The 24,472-nt window shown below is 41.6% G+C and overlaps 2 protein-coding genes across 4 annotated transcripts in view; both read right to left on the minus strand.

Moving 5' to 3' along the window:
- Positions 1–15,820, minus strand: part of evlb (Enah/Vasp-like b) — a 28,493-nt gene extending 12,673 nt beyond the window's left edge. The window contains exon 1 of the mRNA XM_077016765.1: positions 15,387–15,820. Within this exon, the coding sequence (XP_076872880.1) occupies positions 15,387–15,391 (5 nt within the window). The 5' untranslated portion in view covers positions 15,392–15,820. The remainder of the gene's footprint in view (positions 1–15,386) is intronic.
- A 989-nt stretch (positions 15,821–16,809) lies between these two features.
- Positions 16,810–19,726, minus strand: LOC143522464 (echinoderm microtubule-associated protein-like 1). 3 transcript variants are annotated; one of them, XM_077016188.1, is made up of 7 exons: positions 19,459–19,726; positions 18,490–18,672; positions 18,182–18,317; positions 17,946–18,044; positions 17,802–17,830; positions 17,624–17,650; positions 16,810–17,384 (listed from the first exon to the last, which is right to left on the minus strand). In XM_077016188.1, the coding sequence occupies exons 1-7, from the start codon at positions 19,607–19,609 to the stop codon at positions 17,110–17,112; spliced, it is 900 nt and encodes a 299-aa protein (XP_076872303.1). In that variant the 5' UTR covers positions 19,610–19,726; the 3' UTR covers positions 16,810–17,109. The 3 variants fall into 3 exon arrangements, with proteins under 3 accessions (XP_076872303.1, XP_076872302.1, XP_076872304.1); XM_077016187.1 differs by having other exon boundaries at positions 17,946–18,047; XM_077016189.1 differs by having other exon boundaries at positions 17,189–17,373; positions 17,946–18,047.
- Between the last annotated feature and the right edge of the window lie 4,746 nt (positions 19,727–24,472).

Genomic DNA, 24,472 nt, shown 5'->3' on the forward strand with positions numbered 1-24,472 from the left:
GTGAACAGTTACAGACTTCAAATCTCTGACCATCTGTTGTTAGTAAAAGAAGTACATCAAGACACCCTATGAACTGGTGCCTAGATTCAAAACATTAGGACAGTGGTTCCCAAAGTGGGGGGCGCGCCCCCTAGGTGGGGCGCGGAGCTATTGCAGGGGGGGCGCGGAGCTTGAAAGTAAAACGTGCACATGTGTCAATATTAGGGATGCACCGATTCCGATATTAATATCTGAAAAAATTCTAGATCGGGTATCGGGGACAATGTGACCGATCCATAAAAACAGATCTATTCAGTCTAATTCTATGCTTGTATTGCTTGCTTTTTGGTGTTAGTTCAACCTTAATACTCGCGCTGGTGGTATTCCACTTAGTCCGTTTATTTGCTGGTTTACCAAAATAAACCTGGGCTCCAGCAATACTTCATTGTTCATACATGAACTGGTGAGTTGTCCAAAGCTCATTTAATGCATTACTTACAGAAATAAAATAGCTAAATAAAACAACAATATTCCATACGCGCGCTCAACTCGCTCCCTTAAAGAGACAGTACACATATTTCTGGCCGTTACATGCTTTGTGCTCTGCGTGATGTCTGCGCTTGCAAACTAGCTGCATATGCACGGACGTAATTTTGGGGGGGGGGACGGGGGGGACATGTCCCCCCCACTTTTTCAAAAGCCGGCTTTGGTCCCCCCCAGTTTTTACAGTTAAAACCAAATATTTAAATAGCGACGAATCTATGTCCCCCCACTTTTGAAATCAAAATTACGTCCATGTGCATATGTATTGCTGTTTCTCTTATTTCATCTCCTTATTTATTTTAAATTATATTTAGAATTCTTGAACAATTTAAAAGGTTTCTTGCAGTTTATTTTTTTCATGCAGTTTGACCAAAGTTGTGAACCTATTGTTTTTGTAAGTTTTCAACACATCCCTAGTCAAGGGGGGGGGGGGGCGCAAAAATATTCTCATCTACTAAAGGGGGGCACGGCAGAAAAAGTTTGGGAACCACTGCATTAGGACATACTTCTGAAACCCTGAAGCCTGACATGGCTTTCTACCATCTGTCTGACTGCTCTCTCTCTCTCTCTCTCTCTCTCTCTCTCTCTCTCTCTCTCTCTCTCACTCTCTCTCTCCAATTTTCTGTTCTTCAGTATTATGGGTGTCTCCACTGTTCAATTACATTATGCTGTCCTCTGTGTCTCTTCATATTGTGTTTCTATTATGGAATAATAATAATAATAATAATAATAATAATAATAATAATAATTATTATTATTATTATTATTATTATTATTATTATCATTATCTCATGGCTGACACCCACATGCATAGTAATCAGTTAATAAGTAAATAGCTCATGAGTAAAAACATTCTTGATCAGGTTAGGGTAGAGGTGTATTTTCTTTGATGTATGTATAGACATACATTGTGATGTTTTGTGATGCAGTAAACAGCCAGGATTAGAACTGAGCCAAGTGATAGAAACAGATTTCACTCCTGTGTGTTTCTGCTCTGCCTGGATAGCTGTGTTACCTGAGGCCCCTGGAAGCATCTCTCTGACTAGTTTCAGCTGACTGAGCATGTTACACTAATCACTCACTTTGTTTTCATCTCGTTTGCCCTTTGCTAAGTGTACTGTACACATTGCTTCTGCCACTGGTCTGGGATCAGCAGACCAACTCTCTGCTGTCAGCCACTATCATATGATCACTTGTAACCTGAAGAAACCCGTACATCATTTATATCACACACACCAGAAAATATTGTCAGTTAAGAAAATATTGTGATAATGTCACTTCTGTTAATGATAGGGATTAATCATCTGAACACACACACACACACAAACACACACACACACACACACACACACACACACACACACACACACACACACACACACACACACACACACACACACACACACACACACACAGCCTACTGAAGAGAACTGGCTAGGACCTAACCCTAACCCTAAGACATGCTAAACTACAGCTAAACTACATGCCAAACTACAGCTACATACTAAACTACAGCTCCAACGTGTGCCCAGTCTGTTTTGTTGACAAACCTTTCTGCAAGAGCCCAGAAATGCGTCCCAGTAATCAGGCCAGGATGATAAATCACAACTCACGCATCCACAGCACTAATAATAGCACTCCCTGCCACCCACTGACATGTTCATTAAGGGCTTAAGGGCCTGCTTTTCCCATTCATATGTCTCTTCCAAAAGAGGCCTGAGTAAATTAACTCTGATGTGGCATATCTCAGCTAACGTGTAGTTGAAAACTCAGCTCAGCAGAAGTGTGTCAGTGCTGTGGCAGCTTTACATGAAGTTACAGGCTGCTGGAAGAATACACTGAAGTTATATACTGGAAGAATACACTGAAGTTATATACTGGAAGAATACACTGTTGAGAAGGTTTTGAGGGTTCTTGAGATATGAGTGGCGGATGTCCTGCCAAGGAAAATAGTCCAGGCCGTGGCCTTCCCATACGAGGAAGAAAAAAAATGAGTCAGCCTGTTTTTGGGAGATTGTTACATAAGCGCTTTGTTCATTCGCAGCCTGTACGGTTGGACGGCAGTGGAGGAGTGAGAGAAACAAATTGCTCTCCAAGCTGAAACAGAAGCCATTTAAACATCAGTACAGCAGAAAGAGACAGTGGTGATATTTAGGTCGAAATCATTTAGAGTCTCAGACGATGCTCGCGTCTCGAAGAAGTGAAATCTGCCACTATACAGTAAACATGCCATTCTGTATCTGCAAGTTTGATCAGTCAGAGATGCATGTTGACTTAAACTACTGTAATACACCAGTTGATTATAGGGGTATTGCTAAATAAATATAGTGTTCTGCCTGGAGGCTTTGGGATATGTATGGATGCGTGTATGTACACAGACTGAAGATACATCTCAGATACATACACACGTCAGATACACACGTCAGATACATACACACGGCAGATACATGAACACGTCAGATACATACACACGGTAGATACACACACATCATCTTCATGCTGACTCAGTTAATTCTGTAGATGTCAAGAACACCCGAAGCTGTTGGCATAACTGTATTTGTGCTTTTGTTAAAAAGAAAGTCGAGGAGAAGAATAAATGAACCATCTTTGTTTTGTACTAGTATGCAGGATAATCACACCATCATCAAACAACGCAGCAGAAACACCCTCAAGGTGCTTGAGTCTATAGATGTATCACATGGAGCATTGGACTAGATTGCATAAAGTTGGATCCTTAATTCATGTAGCCAGAAAAAAACACAGCAGGATACACAATCGGATGTGAGTATTTATGGTGAGCTAATTACTTGTGGCTATATATCTGATAAAGCAATTATTTGAAAGAGCATAAAAGCATTGTAGTATGGCACAACAATGTCACTAAAATTAATGCTCATGCACTTAAAATACAATCGACGACAATTCAGTTATTTAGGCAATCAGCATTTAATATATTCTATTGTTAGTTCTGATCGTTTGGGTTATTTTGTATTCATTTGATTTTCAGTTCCTAAGCTCACATGTTGGTTTAAAGAAACCAGTTGACTTTGCTTGTCTGCAAATGGCATACAGGAAACCCACGCTCATGGTAACACACTGTCACGGAGGGAACACACGCTCAAGGAAGGAGATAAGAGAGTAGAAATAGAGTCGGGATGAAAAAGAGAAATGTAAAAAGATGAGCAGATAAACAGATATGACACATTCCCAATATTATTCAACTCTTTATCGTCTATGCACATCAGCAAGTTTCTGCCCCCTTTAAACTAGATGTTTTATAGCCAGTGTTTTAAAGGACGTTTTGGCTGGAAGGTTTGATCTTCAGACCAGATGAAAACCTGAGAAGCTAGATTCTACTAACCTCATATCACTGTGGAAATGTTTATATCAATATTCAGTTGTTTGGCTGTTGTGTCAACAATCGTCAAATGGTAGAGGTATGTATCAGTTAAGACAATACAAATATTCACCACATGTGTAAGGTATTAAAGAGTTAATAACATTAGCCAGACTCTTAACTCTTGAAGATCTATGTTTTCAAAAGTATGTCCTCTGTGTAACAGCCAGAGGTATTTATAGCTCAGAAAGGTTTATTTCTAGTGACAGAGAATCTTATTTAATTAAAGGGATACACCCAAATTAGAGAAATGATGAAAAATCTTTTTCCTTTTTTGACCCCCTTTGAGCAGCACTGGAACAGTTTGGCAGTAACTGGTCTGCTACCTGCTATTGATCTAGCTGTTTTTTCCCTTATTTAATTAAGTCACCCATGAGCTTATGAAAGAGTAAATGTGCATGTTCTTTTTATGTGTTCCTTGTGTATCAAGATCATGCTATTTAATCTAATAGGTTTAATGAAGATAAAACCTCTGTTTTTTTTGCTTTTGTAAGTATACACACATACACACTGGTAAATACCCCCCAAACACACACACATACACACGCATATAGATGTGCACAATAAGGTTGCATTGTGGTCAGCCCCTCACTATCAGAGTGAGGAAATACTGATCTTTCTCCTGTGGTGTGGTTGTCATGGTGCCTGGTCCAATTGTATTATAGGATGTTGGGGAGTGCCATGCCTCCATGGTATTGAGAATCCTCCCTACAGTACAAAGGCTTGTTTGTAGCATCCACTGATATCCCCCCACCTAGAAGCTACATGACCACATCCTTGTCATTATTTTTTACTTCAACCAACCTCCATTTCCCAAGCCTACTATTTCATGTTCAGCCTTCCATGACTCTCCCTCTGTCATTTTCACTCTAATTCTCCCTCTATCCCTCTCTACCTCCCTCAGCCTTTCTCTTGGTCACCCCTCTCTCTCTTTGTACCACTTCTTTCTGATGTTCATTATCAATCATGATTGGGGGTTTTCTTCTAAGCTGATCAGGGCTACCATACACTGGCCAAGAGCAGTGCAAACTGATGGAGCAGATCACACACACTACACACACCATACACACACACACACACACACACACACACACACACACACACACACACACACACACACACACACCGCAAACACCACACACACTCACACCACACACACACACACACACGTACCACACACTCACAAAACACCACACACACACAGCCAGGCTGAAGGCTCCATATCTCCAGCTGTTGCACCAGCACAGCACAGACCACAGAACATTTTACTATTGCTCTCCTTTAAAGACACAGCTGCCATGGAGCAGCATATATTCTTAATGAATTTTTAAATCCCTCAAAAAAGTGCTAAAAAGAATTCTGCAAATATTCAAATCCCTAATAACAATATTTTTTGTATAAGTCATAAAACACAGCCAGTAAAAGCATACTTTTGTGAGCACATGGTGTGCCTTCTATCCTGCAGGAGAGGACATGGACTCAGAGCTGGTAATGCTATCCTCACACTGGGCAAATCACCACAAGCTCAATGTCCAAGGGAAACAGATATGCAGCAATAATCTCCCAAACCAAAGAAAACACATAGTGGACCTGAACCAAAGACATTCTTCAGGAGCGTGTGGACCGTACCAAACCCCAAACTTTACTTTTTTTAAAGTACTACTAAAGCCCAGTAGGAAAGATTTCACAGAAATCAATTCTGATTAGGAAAAATAAAATATTACCACAGACTTTAAATGAGCTTTGACTTTGTGATTGGAAGAAAAAAAAAAGAGTCCTGTGAAGAGCTGATATATTAGATCATATAATCTGACATTATGAATGAGAGGAAGAATGGAAAGTTAAACTCAGCTTGGCAGTAAAAATGCTCCTAATTCCAGCCCCTAAAATCCTGCCCAGTTGAGCAAATCCCCTGATAGTTTCACTTGGACATGGGAGGAGTAACATCAGATGGGTTTTGATCAGCATGTAGTCACCATTTAGTACTGTTAAACAACTGCAGCAAAACCCCACATTCTAGTATACTGCCAGATATTTCCCTCTCAAGTATTATCCACAACTACCAGTATGAGCACAAGAAAACTGTACTCTACCAAAATAAATATCAGTGTTAGTCATTTCTGATGCATGTAAGCACCTAATGAAATCAAAGCTGCATTCCAACAGTGACACTCCAGAAACAAAGAGCATCAACAAACCCAGTGTAGAGTGGATCCAAACAGGGAATCACACCTTGTGGCAGTCAGACAAAGCAACAAGAACTTTGAGTCATCTGCCTTCTGCACATGGTGTGGGTGGGTGGTGGGGGGGTTTTTCCATGTGGGGGGGGGGCGTTAATGACAGGCCTCTGGGAGCCCGCCTGCAAGAACGGCGCAGGGCAGGAACGGCGGCACGTCGAGCGAGGAGAACAAAGGAAACACAGCAGGGGGATCCGGCCACCTTCAGAGGCCCAGTACCGCTACTCACCAGCGCCTGGCACATTCCGCCATGTTCTGGCTGGGAGTCAAGCTACATCCCACCAGGCCCTTGTCACGAAACCCACTCGATTAGCATTCTGCCTGCAGTCAGCAGAGGACAGTCCAGACCCACCTGATGTTATGTTCAGTGACCTGAGCACCAGTGTCACAGTAGATCTGATGGATGTAGTGGTGTGACTGGAGGTTCACATCCATGGCTTTCGGGTCGAAGCTGAGAGGAACAGCTACTCTGTCTTCTTCATCAGTTCACTTGCTGCTTCACCCTCAGATCCTCTCCCCTCCCTCCTCTCCCCTCCTCTCCCCTCCCTCCTCTCCCCTCCTCTCCCCTCCTCTCCCCTCCCTCCTCTCCCTCCCCTCCCTCCTCTCCACTCCCTCCCCTTCCTCCCTCCTCTCCCCTCCCTCCTCTCCCTCCTCTCCCCTACCTCCCTCCTCTCCCTCCTCTCCCCTCCCTCCCCTCCCTCCTCTCCCCTCCCTCCCCTCCCTCCCCTCCCTCCTCTCCCCTCCCTCCTCTCCCCTCCCTCCCCTCCCTCCTCTCCCCTCCCTCCTCTCCCCTCCCTCCCCTCCCTCCTCTCCTCTCCCTCCCCTCCCTCCTCTCCTCTCCCTCCCCTCCTCTCCTCTCCCCTCCCTCCACAGCCCTCACTAGTGGCTCAGACAGTGGCGAAAGGAAGAAAAACAAATGAATCAATAAAAAGAAATGATTTATAAGGTCGTCAAAGAGGACAAAGAAAGTCGAGTAATCACATACTCAGTGGATCAACCCCGGCAAAAGAAGTGTTATCCAAAAGAACGAAAGTGAGACAGAGAGAGAGAGAGAGAGAGAGAGAGAGAGAGAGAGAGAGCACTCCTGAGCAGAATGAGAGGACTGAATGGAGTGACGCTCTCTGGGAGACGTCACCATTACACTCTGCCTCTTGCTTCATCTAGTGAATTAACTGCTCCCTCCCCAGTCCCCATCTCTCCATCTCTCCCTCCCCATCCTCATCTCTCCATCACTCCCTCCCCATCCTCATCTCTCCATCTCTCCCTCCCCATCCTCATCTCTCCATCTCTCCCTCACCCAGTCCTCATCTCTCCCTCCCCCAGTCCTCATCTCTCCATCTCTCCCTCCCCCAGTCCTCATCTCTCCATCTCTCCCTCCCCCTGTCCTAATCTCTCCATCTCTACATCTCTCCCTCCCCCTGTCCTCATCTCTCCATCTCTACATCTCTCCCTCCCCCTGTCCTCATCTCTACATCTCTCCCTCCCCCTGTCCTCATCTCTCCATCTCTCCCTCCCCCTGTGCTCATCTCTCCATCTCTCCCTCTCCCTGTCCTCATCTCTCCATCTCTCCCTCCTCCTGTGCTCATCTCTCCATCTCTCCCTCCTCCTGTGCTCATCTCTCCATCTCTCCCTCTCCCTGTCCTCATCTCTCCATCTCTCCCTCCCCCTGTGCTCATCTCTCCATCTCTCCCTCCCTGTGTCCTCCTTCTCCTCCTCTTCCAGCTGTGACAAGCGAGAAGGGCAGTCCACCCCACCCCTCCCCCAGTACCATTATCCTGGTCCTGTGCCCATCATGCTGTCTCTGTCTGTCTGTCTGTCTGTCTCTCTCTCTTCTCCCTCTCTCTCTCTCTCTCTCTCTCTCTCTCTCTCTCTCTCTCTCTCTCTCTACATGAAGCAGGAGTAACTCAAGAACAGGCTCTCAAGAACCAAACCACCATCACTGTCTCAGTGATGTCACACACACACACACACACACACACACACACACACACACACGCACACATACGCACGCACGCATGCACGCATGCACTCTCTGTAATGTCTGTTCATGTGATTCATTTGTGAATGATTAAAGCATTCACAAATTACTTTCCACAGCTCTGACCACATTCTGCTGTATCCACGTGGTATCCACAAATACTTCCCTCCAAGCATATAGCCTCATTTAAAAATAGATTAGATATTGGTACTCATGGTGAGATGACGTATGCTTTGCAAGTCATCAGAAATGTACTGTTTTCTACGACTGCTAACATGCGTTTCCCAATACTTGTGATACTTTTTCAAAACTCTAAACACAGAAACACATTTACCTCATACATGTAGCCAAATAGTTAATATCCTGTTCAAAAGTACGTTTTCTTAACTAAATACCAACTCTGCATTTCACAAAACACAACAAACCTTGTTCAGTATCCAATCATTCTTTCAAACACTAGCACAGATTCTCTATTTGAGATGAACATAGTCAATCACTTCAAACCACTGTAAAAAAAATTACATCTGTTGTTTTCTTCGTCAGATCATTTTTATGTAATCCGCTTCATTTGGACTTTTTTTTTCAAATGTGTGCATTTTTGGCAACATACTGTCTACACAATGAGTGATATTTACTGTTACTGGTACTATATGAAATGTAGATTAGACAAAAAAGGAGTGACCGTTTTGCAGTAAAGGTTATATTTTACTATATTAGGGACATTACTGTAAATTGTAGCCTAACCCAAAAAATAATTACCGTAATTGTAAACATAATCAGCCATGGTCCCATATGTGTAAAAATACACATATACAAAAAAAGCCACACAAGGGGGAAAAAACAGGATACAAAACTGAACAGTCTTGTTACGTGTAATGTAAGTGGTCTTCAGCATTTGGCCACATGATTTCTTCCACATCACATCTCATGCTGGCCCTTGCCATGCACCTGGGATAGACAAGCTTGGTATGCCTTATTCACCCCTAGCAGTCACCCCTAGCAGCAGATGATCATACACCTTCCACCTCCAGACTGAAAAAGTTCCTTAGTGGGGTTGAGGAAAGGCGAGATGGGCGGGAGGAAAAGGGACATCACTCTTGGATGGTCTATAAACCAGTTTGTGATGACATGAGAATGACAGAATGCTACATTGTCCCATCACATATGTCCTCATGTTTCCTCCCACCTGTTCCATTTCTGCTTCTGGAACCAGTTGTTGGTAGAGTTCATTCAAAAACGAAAGAAGGAGGTCACTGTTATAGGGACCAATCTGGCATTTGTGAAGGACCAAACCAGCACTTGAGATTGCAGGACAAATTGTTATATTTGCTCAACTCTGACATTACTGTACTTTATTTTATTTCATTGATCTATATGTGTTCTGTTTTTACAGAACTTTGCATTTTAAACAATATTTAAGGTTTTGAACCTTAGGTTTTCATTTTTGACATGCTGTGTGCAAGCATTTGTAAATAAGAAAAAAATTATCCAGAATTTAGTTATTGGACAACCTTATGTGTATAGAAATGTAAGCATTATATATTATATATACATGAATTGTGCTAATTGTATAGCCACTGAAGACTGATATTGTGTTCACTGTGTTTAATTTTTGAAAATGTGACTACAGATTGGACAAACGGATGTTAGCAGTCGTAAAAAACTGTAATAACAATAAGTTGATTTCATGTTGAAACACATTAACAAATGATGTTTATGTTAGTACAGATCCAGAGAGATTTTGTCTGGAAGTTTACACTTAATGACACTATTGCAACGAGTTCTGAAGTTGATTAGCATATATAATTTTGTTGTCTGTTTACAGCCATTTGTAGAGGCCCACTGTTCATCTCACATACTCCAGGGACTCTGCACATCCTGTCTGCTTAAAGAGCCTAGCAGCATGTGTCCTGTATCTTCAGGACGTGTTAATCAGTGGAGTTGTACTGGTTTAGTGGTGACAACTCTCAATGGAGTTGTACTGGTTTAGTGGTGACAACTCTCAGCCAGTTTCCAGCACTAGAGTGCATCTAAAGTAAATATGAGGAACACAGTCTGACACACTCACTCCTCAGATTTCCGAGTGGGAGAACGAGGGATGTCCTCCTCTCTGAGTACAGCGCACGGCTGTTGACAAGTCAAATGCGAAGAGGCGATCCGTACGGGGTTGAGGAGCACCCATATGGAGATGACATTTTTCTAAATGACTCACATCCTTAATGTATGTTAATAAAACAAGCCACTTGTCAGTGTAAGAAAAATACATACAAAAACATAGACAAAGAGAAGCTGCCTGCCAAGAGCTTAGCTGTGTCCACATAAAGCTGTCAGCTGTGTCATTTATATGAGCAGGAGCTGAGCATACACTTCAGTAATATGAAAACCAAAAGGAAGGAGAATATCTGTTCACAGATATTATAGATCTGTACATCTCAAATCTTACAGATCCATAAATCTCATGTTTCCACTAAATACATCAGTTCTGATTCTGGTTTATCTTGCCCAGTCCACATTCAGAGATTCAGTAGATCCACTGTGCAGAAAGATGAACTGCAGTCTATAAACCAAAGCAAAGATTGAGCCTTTGACACAGATCCTGTACATATGAACACACTAAATTATGCATGCACCAGTCCCGGAAACAGACACACGCACACACAAGCACATAGACGTGTAGCAGTTGCACAGTAGAGTCTGCTGCTAATGCAGACACCGTGCCCCTCCCCCCACAACCCCCACACCCACCCAGCAGGTCCAGCACGGCTGCAGATTCTGATCCTTAAAGGGGAACAGCTCCCCTCTGGGTGGAGTTCAGCAAGACTGTAACTGCACCACCTCTGGCACACTGCAGAGGGCGTGGATGTCGGGTGTTGACGTCCTGTAGGTCACACTCTATGGAGAGCAGGGCTGGAGAGTAGTCAAGAGGAGTCAAGGTGGGTGCAGGGTGAATACACGCTACCAGGATGAATGAGCAGAAAGGTGAGAAAATAAGCACAAGAATGAGGCAACGTCATCAAACCTAATTTAGATGTACTGGAGGGAGAGGAGGAAGAGGAGGGAGAGTGTGGAGCGACAAACAATGGGAAGGGAAAAGAGGGGAGTGACAGAGCAGGAAGGAGGAAGGATAGAACAAAAACAGAGAAGGATGGCAAACAGAGTGAGAGAGGGAGAGAGAGAGATGAATGTTGACAGCTGTTGTTTCTGTAGCTGATCTCCTCTCCCATTCTGTGATGCTTAATCCAGTGTCCCCCAAGGTCAGACTGTAATGCATCAGAGTATTCCATTTGAGTGACAACTACAGCAGCCAATCATTTCTCTCATAATGGTCAAGTTCTCCACCCCTTCCTACATCCCATTTGTTTTCCACCATGCAAGATAATTTCAGCAGAGTTCTTCCTATGTGCGTTTAACTATCTGCAAATAACACTGGTGTGCCACACATTACACTAACCATCAAATTAAACTGATGCAGTGAATCCTACAGCTGCTGATATAGGCTCTGTAGTAAAACCCTAAACCGTAGCATCCAAGTGTATATAACAGACAGTGGTTTTATCTGGAAACATCTGCATTTCATCAGAGCATTTTAGTAAAAGTAAAGTACACAGCAGATATGTACCATGAAACGATTGGAACGTGTTTCAGGGAGAACTTCAGGGAGTTGTTATCAAAGGCAATGTTTCTGTCAATATACAGTAGTCCCTAAAGATCTAACAAGATTGGAACTATACAAAGTCTATAAAAGATCTAACAAGATCTAACAACAGTGTCCTTCCCAGTTAGATCTTCCAGAATCCTTATTCATTCATGAAAACCATGCACATCAGTTAATACTTTGTGAAGCAGATGAATGATTTAAAACTGAGAAGGGCACTGCAGTGGGATTAATGCTAGATGATATGCTTAGCCCGAAGATTCCTGCACATCCTTGGAAAACCTCACCATGAGCTAAGGAGAATTCACCACCAGCTAGTTCATTTCCAGCTCATATGTGGGCCAAGTAAAACAATGATGAGATCCACACACCCTGATCAGACCATCAATATGCACTCTACTGGATCTACGAGCAACATGCTTCTTAGTTCACTACACTAAATGCATGCTGCTCACTGTTAGCACACTACACACAGCTCAGCTTGACGGAGCTGAAGAGTATATCAGTTCAACCACTATATGTTCAGTGCTACATATTCAGCTGTACTGTTAAAGTCCCTGAAATTACATGAAATTCAATAACTTTTTTCACCTGGCACCTGCCTATATATTATAGTTAGGCCTAAGGGTTTTTGTCAGGATGAGGTCTCTGAGTAGCACTTCCGTAACAGCAGGGTTCACAAGCTTTTTGCCTCAATAGTTTTCCACTCAATGAATTAACAATAACAAGAACATCTTTCATGCTCTTTGAACTGGAGATGCATATTAGATACATCTTTCTTTCAGAGTGTGGGGAGGAGAGACAGGGTTGAAAGAAAACACAAATTAGCATCTCACAGATGTCCTATTCCATTAATACACAGACACTTTTCCTTTTCTCTGAAGTGAAATCCACGTGCCATTTCTATGTTGAGGTAGCTATGTCTGCTTTCCTGAGCATCTGTTTTCCGGGCTGTTGGCTTGAATCCAGAAGATTAAGTTCACATTAAGAAACAGAACATTGTTCAGATCCGAAGGCAAACACTGACGAATGTGTGATCTCTGAGCTCTGTGTTAGAGGTCTGACCTATAAAATGTCCTATAGCCAAACCTGATGAACTAAAGTGGTGGAAGTGGGGGATCGAAAGAGTGTGAGTCAGCTACTCTAAGAGGAATTAAAATAGCTCTGGAACTGCTTAGACTGTTTGCTCTACAGCAAAGTGAAATCAGAACGCTTAATTGTAATGAGAGCCCCACTGGTTTTTAATGAGGTCAACAAAATTCCTATGCTGTTAATGGTCCTACAATTTCTTAGATGTCCTAAAAAAAAGTTCTGTGTAAATATAAACCTTATGGTCAGGTTTTTTTTATCGCATTAATAAAAATTTGTAATAAATGTGTATAACTATTACATTTAAAAGTTGTACAAATTAGCATCCCAAAATACACATAAACCACTTCAAATGTTCCTCAGCACATTCAAACTGAATAGGCTCACACTGAGACACAACTGAATAGCCTCACCCTCACACACACACACACACACACACAGAGAGAGAGAGAGAGAGAGAGAGAGAGAGAGAGAGAGAGAGAGAGAGAGAGAGAGAGATCTGAAAAACCCTAAATGAGGCCCTAAATGAGGAATAATCCCAGATTAGCAGCAGGGAATCAGACTCATGGCAGAGTCATAGGCCATTCAAAACAATACTGCAGTGGAAGGGTGTAGTCTGCCCAACACTACTCCGGGAGTGCTGGAGAACTATCGAAGGTGTGCTCTGATTTGACAACAGCAACCTGTAGCTCAGATATCACCAATGCAGTCAGCAAAGACACCTGGCCTAAACAGAATGTAGACCCAAGATTAGGTTAATTTAAGTGATCAACAGAATAAGGCAGTTAAAAGCCACTCCAGGTTTAGAGTGATTTAACCCACTACCATTCACATTTGTTCACATCCAAAAACAGGATAAATCTGGAAATTGTACAAGCCCTTGACCCAATAAACTGTCAAAGACTCTTGTTTATATGTGTCATAGAGATGGTAATCTTTGTTATTGAGACACAACAGTCAGATCAGATACATGTGGAACACTGGCAACACATTAAACATGAAGACATGAATATTCACAAGCTTCAACCAATGACAAAAAGCAGGCCACGCAGACAAATGTGAACACACACACAAACACAACATTTCACAATTTCAACATGAAAAAGTTTGCGTGAGCATGTAAGCCTTATATGCTAGCACAGCTGATGCAGGACCTCTGTCACAAACATCCCGTTTGTCTGGAAACTTTGTGTGCATTACTACAATTTTTAATATCTCTACATACACTGCAGTTACTTTCCTCAAATCTTCTTCATATATATATATATATATATGTACACGTGTGTGTGTGTGTGTGTGTGTGTGTGTGTGTGTGTGTGTGTGTGTGTGTGTGTGTGTGTGTGCATCTGTATGCATCTGTATGAGGGTGTGTATAAATAAACCCATTACGCATGCCATGGTCTGCCACTGTGTGTAGAGGGACCTGTGGGTCAATCATGACAGACACACTTGGCAGCTTCGCTCACTGATGTCTTGAGGTGCTGTGAATCTTTGTGCCGCCTGTTACAGGGTCTGGTAGTGCCAATTGGGCCTAGCATGTCACTTAGAGAATTGATGTATCTCACAGTAGTGGTGAAGCAGCATACATAACATGTATATACTTGTGTATGTACAGCACAAAAGCTCATAACAGTCGTAACTGCTCAGGCACTGTTGTAGCTAGTGCAGTCTGTTTCTAGTTTTAGTTTATGCACAAAAACTGTATAAAAGCTTTTGGTGGTAAATTATGTGCCTTATATATATTATGTGACATATATCTGGAGTACATGGAGCATCATGATTGTCTAACTTCATAGTCAAAAGATAGTTAATGTACATATTTCAGTCAACATTGGGTTCTTTTTAAGATAAATAATCAGAAACCTCGGTGTAGGCCATAGGACTGTCTGCCCCATGATTACAGAAGAACAACTCTTGCTAGAGCATGACTGCATTATCTTAGAGGGCTGCATGTGTTACCGGCATGTTGCCTACGCAGCTTTACGGCCGTCGTTTCATCAATGAACGCCGTAATAACCATGTTACACACGCCACACGTGCAGTCTGGTTTCTATGACAACAGCCCCGTTCTCAGACCACGCCCTCCGTGACAGTCTCGCATCACCTTCGCTATTGTGTAGGCAGGGATGGATGCGTGTTGCCTCCTTCGCGTGTCTCTCTATGTTTGCATTGTTCATCCTTCGTGTGATCGTGTCTCTTAAAGGAAGAGACCACAGATATCAGCTAAGACGTCTACAGATATCAGGCTGATGAGACATGAACGCTGTGGCCCCACCTCGAAGGCCGATCAGCCACACGCCGGTCGACTCAAAGCCCCCCAAAACACCGGCGGTCCATTCCGACATGAATGATATTACTAACTCACGAATGAAACACAAATCCAGACGGATGTAGTCAACAAATCAAATTAATCTCCCCCTCATAGTTCCCATATAAACACGTCCTAACACAGCGGCGCGTTCACGGTGCGGCTACTGCGCGTCGTCAGGAGCGCGTGCTGCTGCTTACCTCATCTTTCTCTCCTCCGTTACGAACGGCGGAAAATGTCACTCAAGTCTTTCTTCCCGGATTTCACTCTCCCGCCTCTGCTTTATGTCCTTTATCCTTGTGAATATTTATCACGCTATTGACCCACCGATGCTGTGATGTGCGGAAAGCGTTGCGGGGAAAAATGCGACAAACGTTTTGTTGGGTCTGGTATAAAAACCCAGAGGCGACGTGGTTGTTCTCGGTGCTGATGGTCCGCTCTGCTCACTTCCATTTCACATCGGTTGTGACAACTGTCTCTTTGAAAAGGTTAGACAGCGAGAGTGTCAGCAGCTCCTCAGTTGCCATCTTTCCTTCTTCCACCACTGGGCGTGCGGTAGGGAGAGGGACGGAGCAAACGCCGTGCTCAAATATTCAGCACTGACTCACCGTATTTGCGCTGCACAGTGGCGCCCCCAGCACCACTTCGTCACCGTAGTTTTTTCGTTGAGTTTTCTTGCTATTACCACTAAATGAAAACAAAACTCTAAACAAAAAACGTTATTAATCCTCTCACATTTTACTCACATTACATAATTACACATTACACCCACCACCACTCTGGGCATGTGTGCACCACAGCCCCCTAGTAATCACTAGTGTGTGCGTGTGCGTGTGCGTGTGTGTGTGTGTGTTCTAACTGCACAGATGGGTAAATGTGCAGGACAAATTTCGATTTACAAAATGTGGCAACTTAACTTAATCAGAAGTAGGGATAGATAACTCTGTCAAGTAGCAAGTATGCCTATATATTGCATTGCTATTACAATATTATATGAAAAAATATATTGTGGTCTATGACGTGTTTAAAGTGCAGTATATATATTTTATTATATTAGTATTGATAACTTTAAATTAGTATAGTTTCTGACATATAGCCCTGTGTAACATACTACAGTAATGACAGACAGCTACAATATATTTCATGCTGAGTTTGGGTTTCTAGTAATGGAAATTCTGTTTTACTTTCATCGTACAGAATCGTTGTAAACAGAGTTTGGTTCACCACTCTCACACGTTTAATGGAGTGTTAGGGTGTATATACTCTAGTGCAGGCCTGCATGTTGGTGGTACCTCTAGAAATGCAGGCACGATTAAGGAGCATAATCTGACCAGCAGATGGCAGCCATGAGAACAACAGCTCGACAACATTCTTCATGTCACATTCATATTCGGCCAAGAACGATGTGTAGGGCAGGTTGTAAAAGTAACAGTCGTAGTTAAAACTGAAAGACAAAGACTGTCAATTGAAGGGCAATGAATATGTATATTTTATAGCAAAGTTATAGACATGCAATGTACAGATCTACCAATCCATACAAATTATCTACAGATCTGCCAATACAGTTGTGGAGCAACTGATTAAACTTTACATATTACTTAGTTTGGACACAAGACTGAAGAGTTTTGCAGTGATCTGAACATACAGATTGACAAAAGAGGAGCTAAAAAAAAGAGAGTAGCACATGTGGTGTGCATGTGTCAGAATATGACCGTGGCTTATCAAGAAAACAGTGATTGCAAACTCAGAACATCTAAACTAAAACCATGTACAGATCAAAGTACCACAAGACATCCAGGAAACAGTTAATAATGAATATCACTTACAAACCATCAGCAAACAACAACTCATATTTTGCAACATATGGACAACAGTACTGTTTATCAATTAAGTAATTTCTGCTTATGTGTGCATATGTGCTTTTTAGTAACAGATCTGGAAATACTGGCTGGATGACTTGCTGGTGCGTTTGTAGACGGGGATGTGAGTAGGAGAGAAGGGGCTCTCACATGGGCTCTTCTGCAGTGGGGATGTGAACACAGGGCTCCTCTCTGACCTATCTACCTCCTGGGTGGCTGATTTATCCGGAGCTGGCCTGTTTGTAGGTGGGTGCACGCCCTGCAGCTTAACTGTGGTGGCTGCCACTTCAGTAGACCCAGTCCTTCTTCTTAGGGGGCTCAGATAAATCTGCATAGTCACTAAGTGTGGGGGTGAGGTTGGGGGGAGGGGGGGAAGCAAGGATTATAGGATTAAGGTAGAATGCGATGGTACATTTAGAACAGAGACACAAAGGAACATCAACAATCACATAAGAATATATTTCTTTTTGTATATTTTAAAAAAAGTTTTCCAATATTTCCCCTTCTGAAATACTGCAATATTTTTGTTACTGAAGATTAATTGAGATCAACCAAATGCGAGATGGCACGAGGTCTACCTTTGCAGTGAGATACATGTTGTCTTCCTAAGAACAGAAGAAAACAAAGAACAAAAATAGCATGACATTTTTCATCAGATTTTAGATCTCCATACAAAAGTCAGTAGAATATAACATGTCAGTATAGAATGCATACAGTATGGAAGTTTTTCAAATGTTCCTTAAATGACTCCCCTACCTAGAACACGGGTACTGGCATCCTTTGGTCTGTTGCAGGTTGAAGGTGAGCAAGTTGAGCACGTAATGACAGGACATGATATTCAGTATTCAGGATTGTCAGATTGTTTGCAAACCTCAGACTAACTACTCTGACCATGCTGACCTCTCTTGGAGTTTCCTGCTGGTGCTTGTGTTGGTGATGGATGCAGGAAGTTTCCGGCCTCCAGAATCACTTGGGCACCCTTTCACACTGCCTGGTGGACTGCTGACAAACATGACGAAAAAATTAGACCACGAAAGGTGGTCAGTGTAGTTAACAGCTGACAGTTTAGTGGGGCTGACAGTGTGAGTGGGGCTGCAGAAGTCAGAATTTTTCAAATGTTATTGTCAACATGGTACCTCTTGCTGACTGGGGAAGGGCTGAAGACCCTAGAGGACACAGAAGAGGGTGGTGTGGAGGTGGAGCCCTTCTTCAGTAGGGGTGTGGTGTTGCTGGTGCCTCTGGTGGACAAGGCCAGAGACACAGGCCTGGCTTCTGGAGAAAAAAATCAACATTTGAGGTTTGCTTCAGTGATTATCCCGACAATGTAAAATTCAGATAATCTGCACCAACATGTATCTAACGTAGACCTCATGATGTAAAATCTCAAGGAAACCAGCTGTTGTGACACTATAAGAGAAATCAGTCGAGTGTGGATGTGAGATACCAAGAACAGGCCCTCTCTTTTTCAAACCAGCAGACTGTTCCTCAGAGATGTTGAGTCTCTTGAGCACATCTGCCAATGCCACCTTTAGCAGCTGGATCTCATCCTCCTGCATCTGGACTCGTTGCTCAAGATAGGTGAGTCGATCAGCCACCTTCATGCTGCTGGATGCTGAGCTGTGGTCATCTATCACACATACAACAGAAAGGTCTACTTCCCACAGGATGCTTCACAGCTGATTTAACAGTCTTCCCAGCACAGTGGTGCAGTTAGCCAGGGCCCATAATCTAACAGCATGTAAATGATTTGAGAAGATTGCCCATTAAAATATAAATTTTTGCAGATCAGATATCTAAGCCTAGTGAAGATACAGAGATAACTACATCCAGTGATAACTACACAAGATAGATTAAATATTAGATCTATGCAAATCTGTGACATTGGTGCACACAATATGGGGAGGATTACAGGAACTAAGACCTCAACAGCTTTGCTTTCTGCCATTTGTGTCTTGAAGGGCCAGATTCACTGAGTAAACATCATGTCTATGAAGGGAGTTCTGGAGAACTGTGATCACGTATGTTATTAACACATACAAATATGAGATTGAGTGTTCCCATTCTTCCCATTTCTGTTCAGCAATGTTATTTTTAAGGCCCAAATAAAGCCTGGGATGAAAACAGTGTTTAATCCCAGAGTGCTAAATGGGTATTAGCAATACGCCATCTTGTTGGAGCAGTCCTGAAATCCCTGTGTGTTCAGTTATCTGACATTTATGTAGTTATAAAAGGTGATAGAACAAACAAGTAGTAGAGACTCTGGGATCCTCCGCACAACCAAATGTTGCTCCTTCAACTTATTTCACTGCGGGCATCCAATAAATTTTTCAGATTGTATCAGATTATCATGGTACGATTTAACCTTTGTGCAAATAAAATGAAACCTATTTATTAAAAGGATAAACACACTGACCTTCTAAGACGTCAGCTCTAGGGGTCAGTAGCAAAGCTTCAGGGTGTAGATGTTCCAGCTGAGCTCCTCCATCTTGAGCAACTATAGTCCTAGATGGTTCCAGCGGGTCCTCCATGCATGTGTCTGCAGCCACTTCCACATCTTCCTCCATGTAACAGAGCGCTTCCTCAGTGTGTGTGTGTGTGTGTGTGTGTGTGCAGGGAATGCACCTAAAATGTGTAACAGGCCTCAGTACTGTACACTCCACCTACCCTGTGAGCTTGCTAACTCTCCACAATGAATAGACACTTATGTCTTTATATGTGTGACGTCATTGTTCCCAGATTACTGGTTCTGGTAAGCCATCTTAAGCTTATCCAAAGATAGGTGTGTATGTGCATGTCTTGAGTTTGAGTATTAGGTGAAGACAGAGCCTTGTGTATGTCAAACACCAGAGTGGCTGGATAAAAAGACCACTTGCTTTTCCTTAAACCATGATCACCTAAATTTATTAAAACAACAAACATTTTTTTTATTAATTCTAAATATATTCTAGGTCTAATGTTTTTCTACATAGTCAGATTAAGGGTTCGTGAATGGAGCCTACTCGTATGAGTTATACCTTGTAGTAAACTCTGTGCTTATACAAACCAAGAGACGATCAGGTAATAAACCTGATTAAGAGAATTCATTCATTCTCAGGAAGTAAATTTTCTCTGAGTCAGACAAAGCAGGGGCTGGATAGATGAAATAAGGGAGTCTCAATTAACCTCACATGACGTGTCCTGGTTATCTCATTAACAGTATCATACTTGTTAATGTCACGGTACAGACGCCCCCTGCTAGTCGCCCTGTCATCAGCAGAATTTCATGTGTAGTCTTGTTGTTATGACATTGTGGTCCCTCATGTGGGCGGGACCCATCAGGAAACCCGACACCTGAGGGTCTTGTCTGTCTATATATGTCATGTCTTTGTACCAGTTGACTGCTGTTCATTGTAGCCTTAGTTTGGATTAGTTCACAGCTTTTGAGATTAGCGCTTTAACCACTAATTCTACCTTTTCCCCAAGACTGTCGTGGTTACTTCCAAGACATAACAGTCCCTCTTTATAACTCCTTATAAATTAATTAATCAGAAAATTGTAAGCCATCTAGACCATATCGTCATATCTCACATTTAATGGTGGTGTTATGTGAGTGCATAAAGTTCACAAGCAGTACTTGGGAAGGCACAATACATTAGAGATTATAGCTGTACTCTAAACACAGGAATGCCACACAACGTCCAATAAAAAGGCCTCAACTTATTCGAAACAGCAAGACATACAGGAAGGAGCAGAGCGATCACAAAAACACACACACGCTTGACGACTGATACACTCCCACGCTGCTCACATAAGTACTGTGTTTTAAGTAATCCCATCCTGTCAGCAAATACAGTACAGGCAGTACTGATGTTCTGGAAAGGGTGCCGCCCACCGAGCCATCAGGGCTGTGTCCTGCCCCCCACTGGCTCGATCAGAGTCGGAGACCTGCAGGATGTCTGCATGACAGCAAACTTTACTGTAGATCAAGGCAGGCACGCTTGGTTTGGCACACTTGGTAGGGCATTCTTAGGATTATGGACAAGACCAAGGTGCCAAGCACGAATATTTGTGGATAAATTATACGTAAAGCACAAACACAGAGATATATATGAGAGATGTATTTGTATGATGATCCTACACGTGCTTGCTTTGGTTCCTTCTGAAAAGCACTATGAATGAATTCCTAAGTTACTTATTGGTCTGATGAAACCTAGCTAATCTCAGATGTAATTTAATCATTCTGTATTTGAAGCTGGCATATATTCTTAGGTGTGTATTTATTTTTTATTTTATTGCCCCTATTCTGTGCAACCTGGCCAAGCCAGACACATTTCCAGAAAGGTGCAATAATGTTTATTTAAATTCAAGTAAATGCTGACATCTCCTGGTGAAAACGTCAGTGCACGCTTTACAATTCCTCAAACTGCTCTCCAAGTTCTTATTGGATTTAACCCCTTTGTGTTGTAACCCCCAAGAAATAATCTTTAATTACATACCAGTCTTGCATGATTACATGTTGTTGAGTTTCTTAAGCAATATTAATATCCATGTATAATTTTAGAGAATGCATTTAAAATTGGTTGAGCTGAAATTATATTACACATTTTATAATTGTTTTTAGAGTGTCAGTATTAGTTAAGGAAATTGAACTAATTTTGAAATGGAATATTCTGGAAAATGTCTTATAGTACATTCACTGGGAGTGTTATTCTTTCTGTTGGAACATCTTGTGAGAATTATAAGTACATGAGGGGAAAATAAACAGGAGTTCCTCTGAAGTCTCTTTAAGTGAACATTACCCACATTATTAAGGACATTGGTCATGTTTTGTCCAGTGCTTTCATACAGCTACCGTTCCAGCTGTCCACGGGGCCTGATACACTTAAACATGCAAGTCTGAACAAGCAGCTTCTTCAGTGTGCTATGTCTGGTCCATTACAGTGTGTAAAGACTGTTAAACTGTACTTATCCGCGATTGAGGCAGACCTGGCAGGGCTTGTGTGCTTGACTACTGATATCAGACCTGTGTAATAATATGGATTTTGTAAAGTATAAATGCTGATGAAATTACTCTTCAGGTTTTATTGAATTAAATATAAATTCAGTTAAACTGACTGAGTTGAAATGTTTGCTGTGTAAATCTGTGGTCAGGAAGTGGCAAAAACCAGTTATTGTAATTTTATGCAAAGTGGAAGTCGCTCTTCCAGTCACCTGACTTCATAGGGTCACCTTGAATTCATGTATACTGAGGTGAGGACAAGCAGCAAAAAACAAACAAGGAAAAAACAAATAAAACTGCTTTTAACAAAAAGACCTTTTATAAATACTCTTTCATTTGAACAATAATCAGCAGGGATTCTTGTCGTCATTGAGAAAAATAACACACAAAAAACAAGTGCATGACAAAGCAACACAAATGGTCAGAAACCCCCCCCCACCCCCAAGCAAACAAAAATAACTCCTTCAATCCATTTTCCTACTCTATCAAAATATATATTAGCAATAAGCATTAAACTAGCAACATAGAAAGCAACCAAAAATAAATATTAGTATTGGTCAGGAGAGGGGAAACCAAAACACCTCTTGTTTTTGGTCATTGTGGTTATGGTTAAAAAGGAATCGGGACTCGTGCAAAGCCACATCATTGATTTTCATTGCAGAAAAGTGGTCAACTCCCATGATACTGAGAGATTCCACATCCTTAAAAATTTCACATCCACATAAAATATGTAACTAGTTACTATGGCTACCAATAAGAAGGTTCACCTGCATTTATGTAAGAAAAGTAAAAGATATTTAGCTCCATGCTAACTGCTCAAGGTTTAGTCAGAGCTCCAACATAGTCTGGCGAGTTAATGACTATTCTGGAAACTTTTCTGTGAATTCCTACGAGAGGCAGTTCTTAGGGTCTCCATGGAACATGCTGGTGATCTAGTGTTCAAGAAACCTCAAAGACCACATGTAACATTCTCTAGAAATCAACCAAAAACATGAAATAAGATGAAAAAATAAAGACATAAAGCACATATAGCAGTCTCAGTATGTGTCCATATCCAAACAACCAGTGGAGTGGAATTATCACATGGTCTTCTTGGTCCAATATGCATTCAGAGAACACCATTCTGAAGTTTACAGTCTATAATAAACTACCATGCTTTTAATGTAAGCTAGACTTGCCTGTCCAAGTGTAATTAGGTGATATTTGGCTCATTTCAGATAAACCAACACACAAGTCAAATTACAGTCAATGGGAAAAGGCAACATGTAAAATGAATATTGTTTCTTACGAAAATGATTCACAGCAACTGATACTTCACGTACCTACTGTATCTCACTATGGTGTGGTGAAGGAAGCCTAGCAGTGACAGCAGCCATTTTGTACAGTTACTAGTTGCCAATACTACCCCACATATGCATTAACACACACAGGGGCCCCCCAAACGGCCCCACATATGTATATACACACAGGGGCCCCCCAAACTGCCCCACATATGCAAATACACACAGGGCCCCCCCAAACTGTCCCACATATGCATATACACACAGGGGCCTACATCAAAGAGAGTGCTTTGGTTTTTAACCCCTTGATGCCAACATGGGTTTCCATAAATACAACAATTTTAGTTTTACTGAAGACTTTACAACTTAAAAAAATAAATCAAACAACCAAAAACATGACAATCAAAAACCACAAGTATTGCAATAGCACTTCAAAACACTTTCCAACTAAGATGACTTTTTTACTTGAAATATAGATATCTATATAGTTTGTATACTCAATGTTAAATAACTTCTTTAAATATAATTACAAGTCTCGTAAGTAATAGAAATGTATTGTGCAACATTTTATCTCATTTGAAAGATGGTCTGATGATTCCTAAATCAAGATATGTACATTTCAAATTCTTCCTCCACTGATGGCTCTCAAGTACTCCATACCTTTGGATACTAACATAATAAAATGAAACACTGTCCATGTTTAAGCTCATGCCTATTTGGTTATTACTATTTTTAATTAATGATCCACATCAAAACAATGTTTAATTAGATAAAACAATATAAGGATTTTGATTTAAATAGATTCCTCAAAAATAGTCCCAAAAATATATTGCATATTCTACCTTTAGAAATAGACTTAATAAAATATCTGTCTCAGGACAAATTGAAAAACAGATAAACTTTTACGAATATGGGATCAAAAGCTTTTCTTTTAAACCACAATACTATCAATATAGGTTTTTTTTGTGTTTTTTTTTTGTTTTGAGAAGACCTGCCGATCAAAGTTTAACTGCAGTAACATCTGTGCCAATGATGCAATGGAAGGAAACAGGACTCTGGCTATTTGGTACACATTAAACATACACTTACATATATTAGATATAATAATGCTGAAAAGTCATCTGAACTACTTTAAAGAAGAAATTCTGATACCACTGTACAAAAGTTCG

Source organism: Brachyhypopomus gauderio, chromosome 9, assembly GCF_052324685.1.
Source record: "Brachyhypopomus gauderio isolate BG-103 chromosome 9, BGAUD_0.2, whole genome shotgun sequence".
NCBI lineage: Eukaryota > Metazoa > Chordata > Actinopteri > Gymnotiformes > Hypopomidae > Brachyhypopomus > Brachyhypopomus gauderio.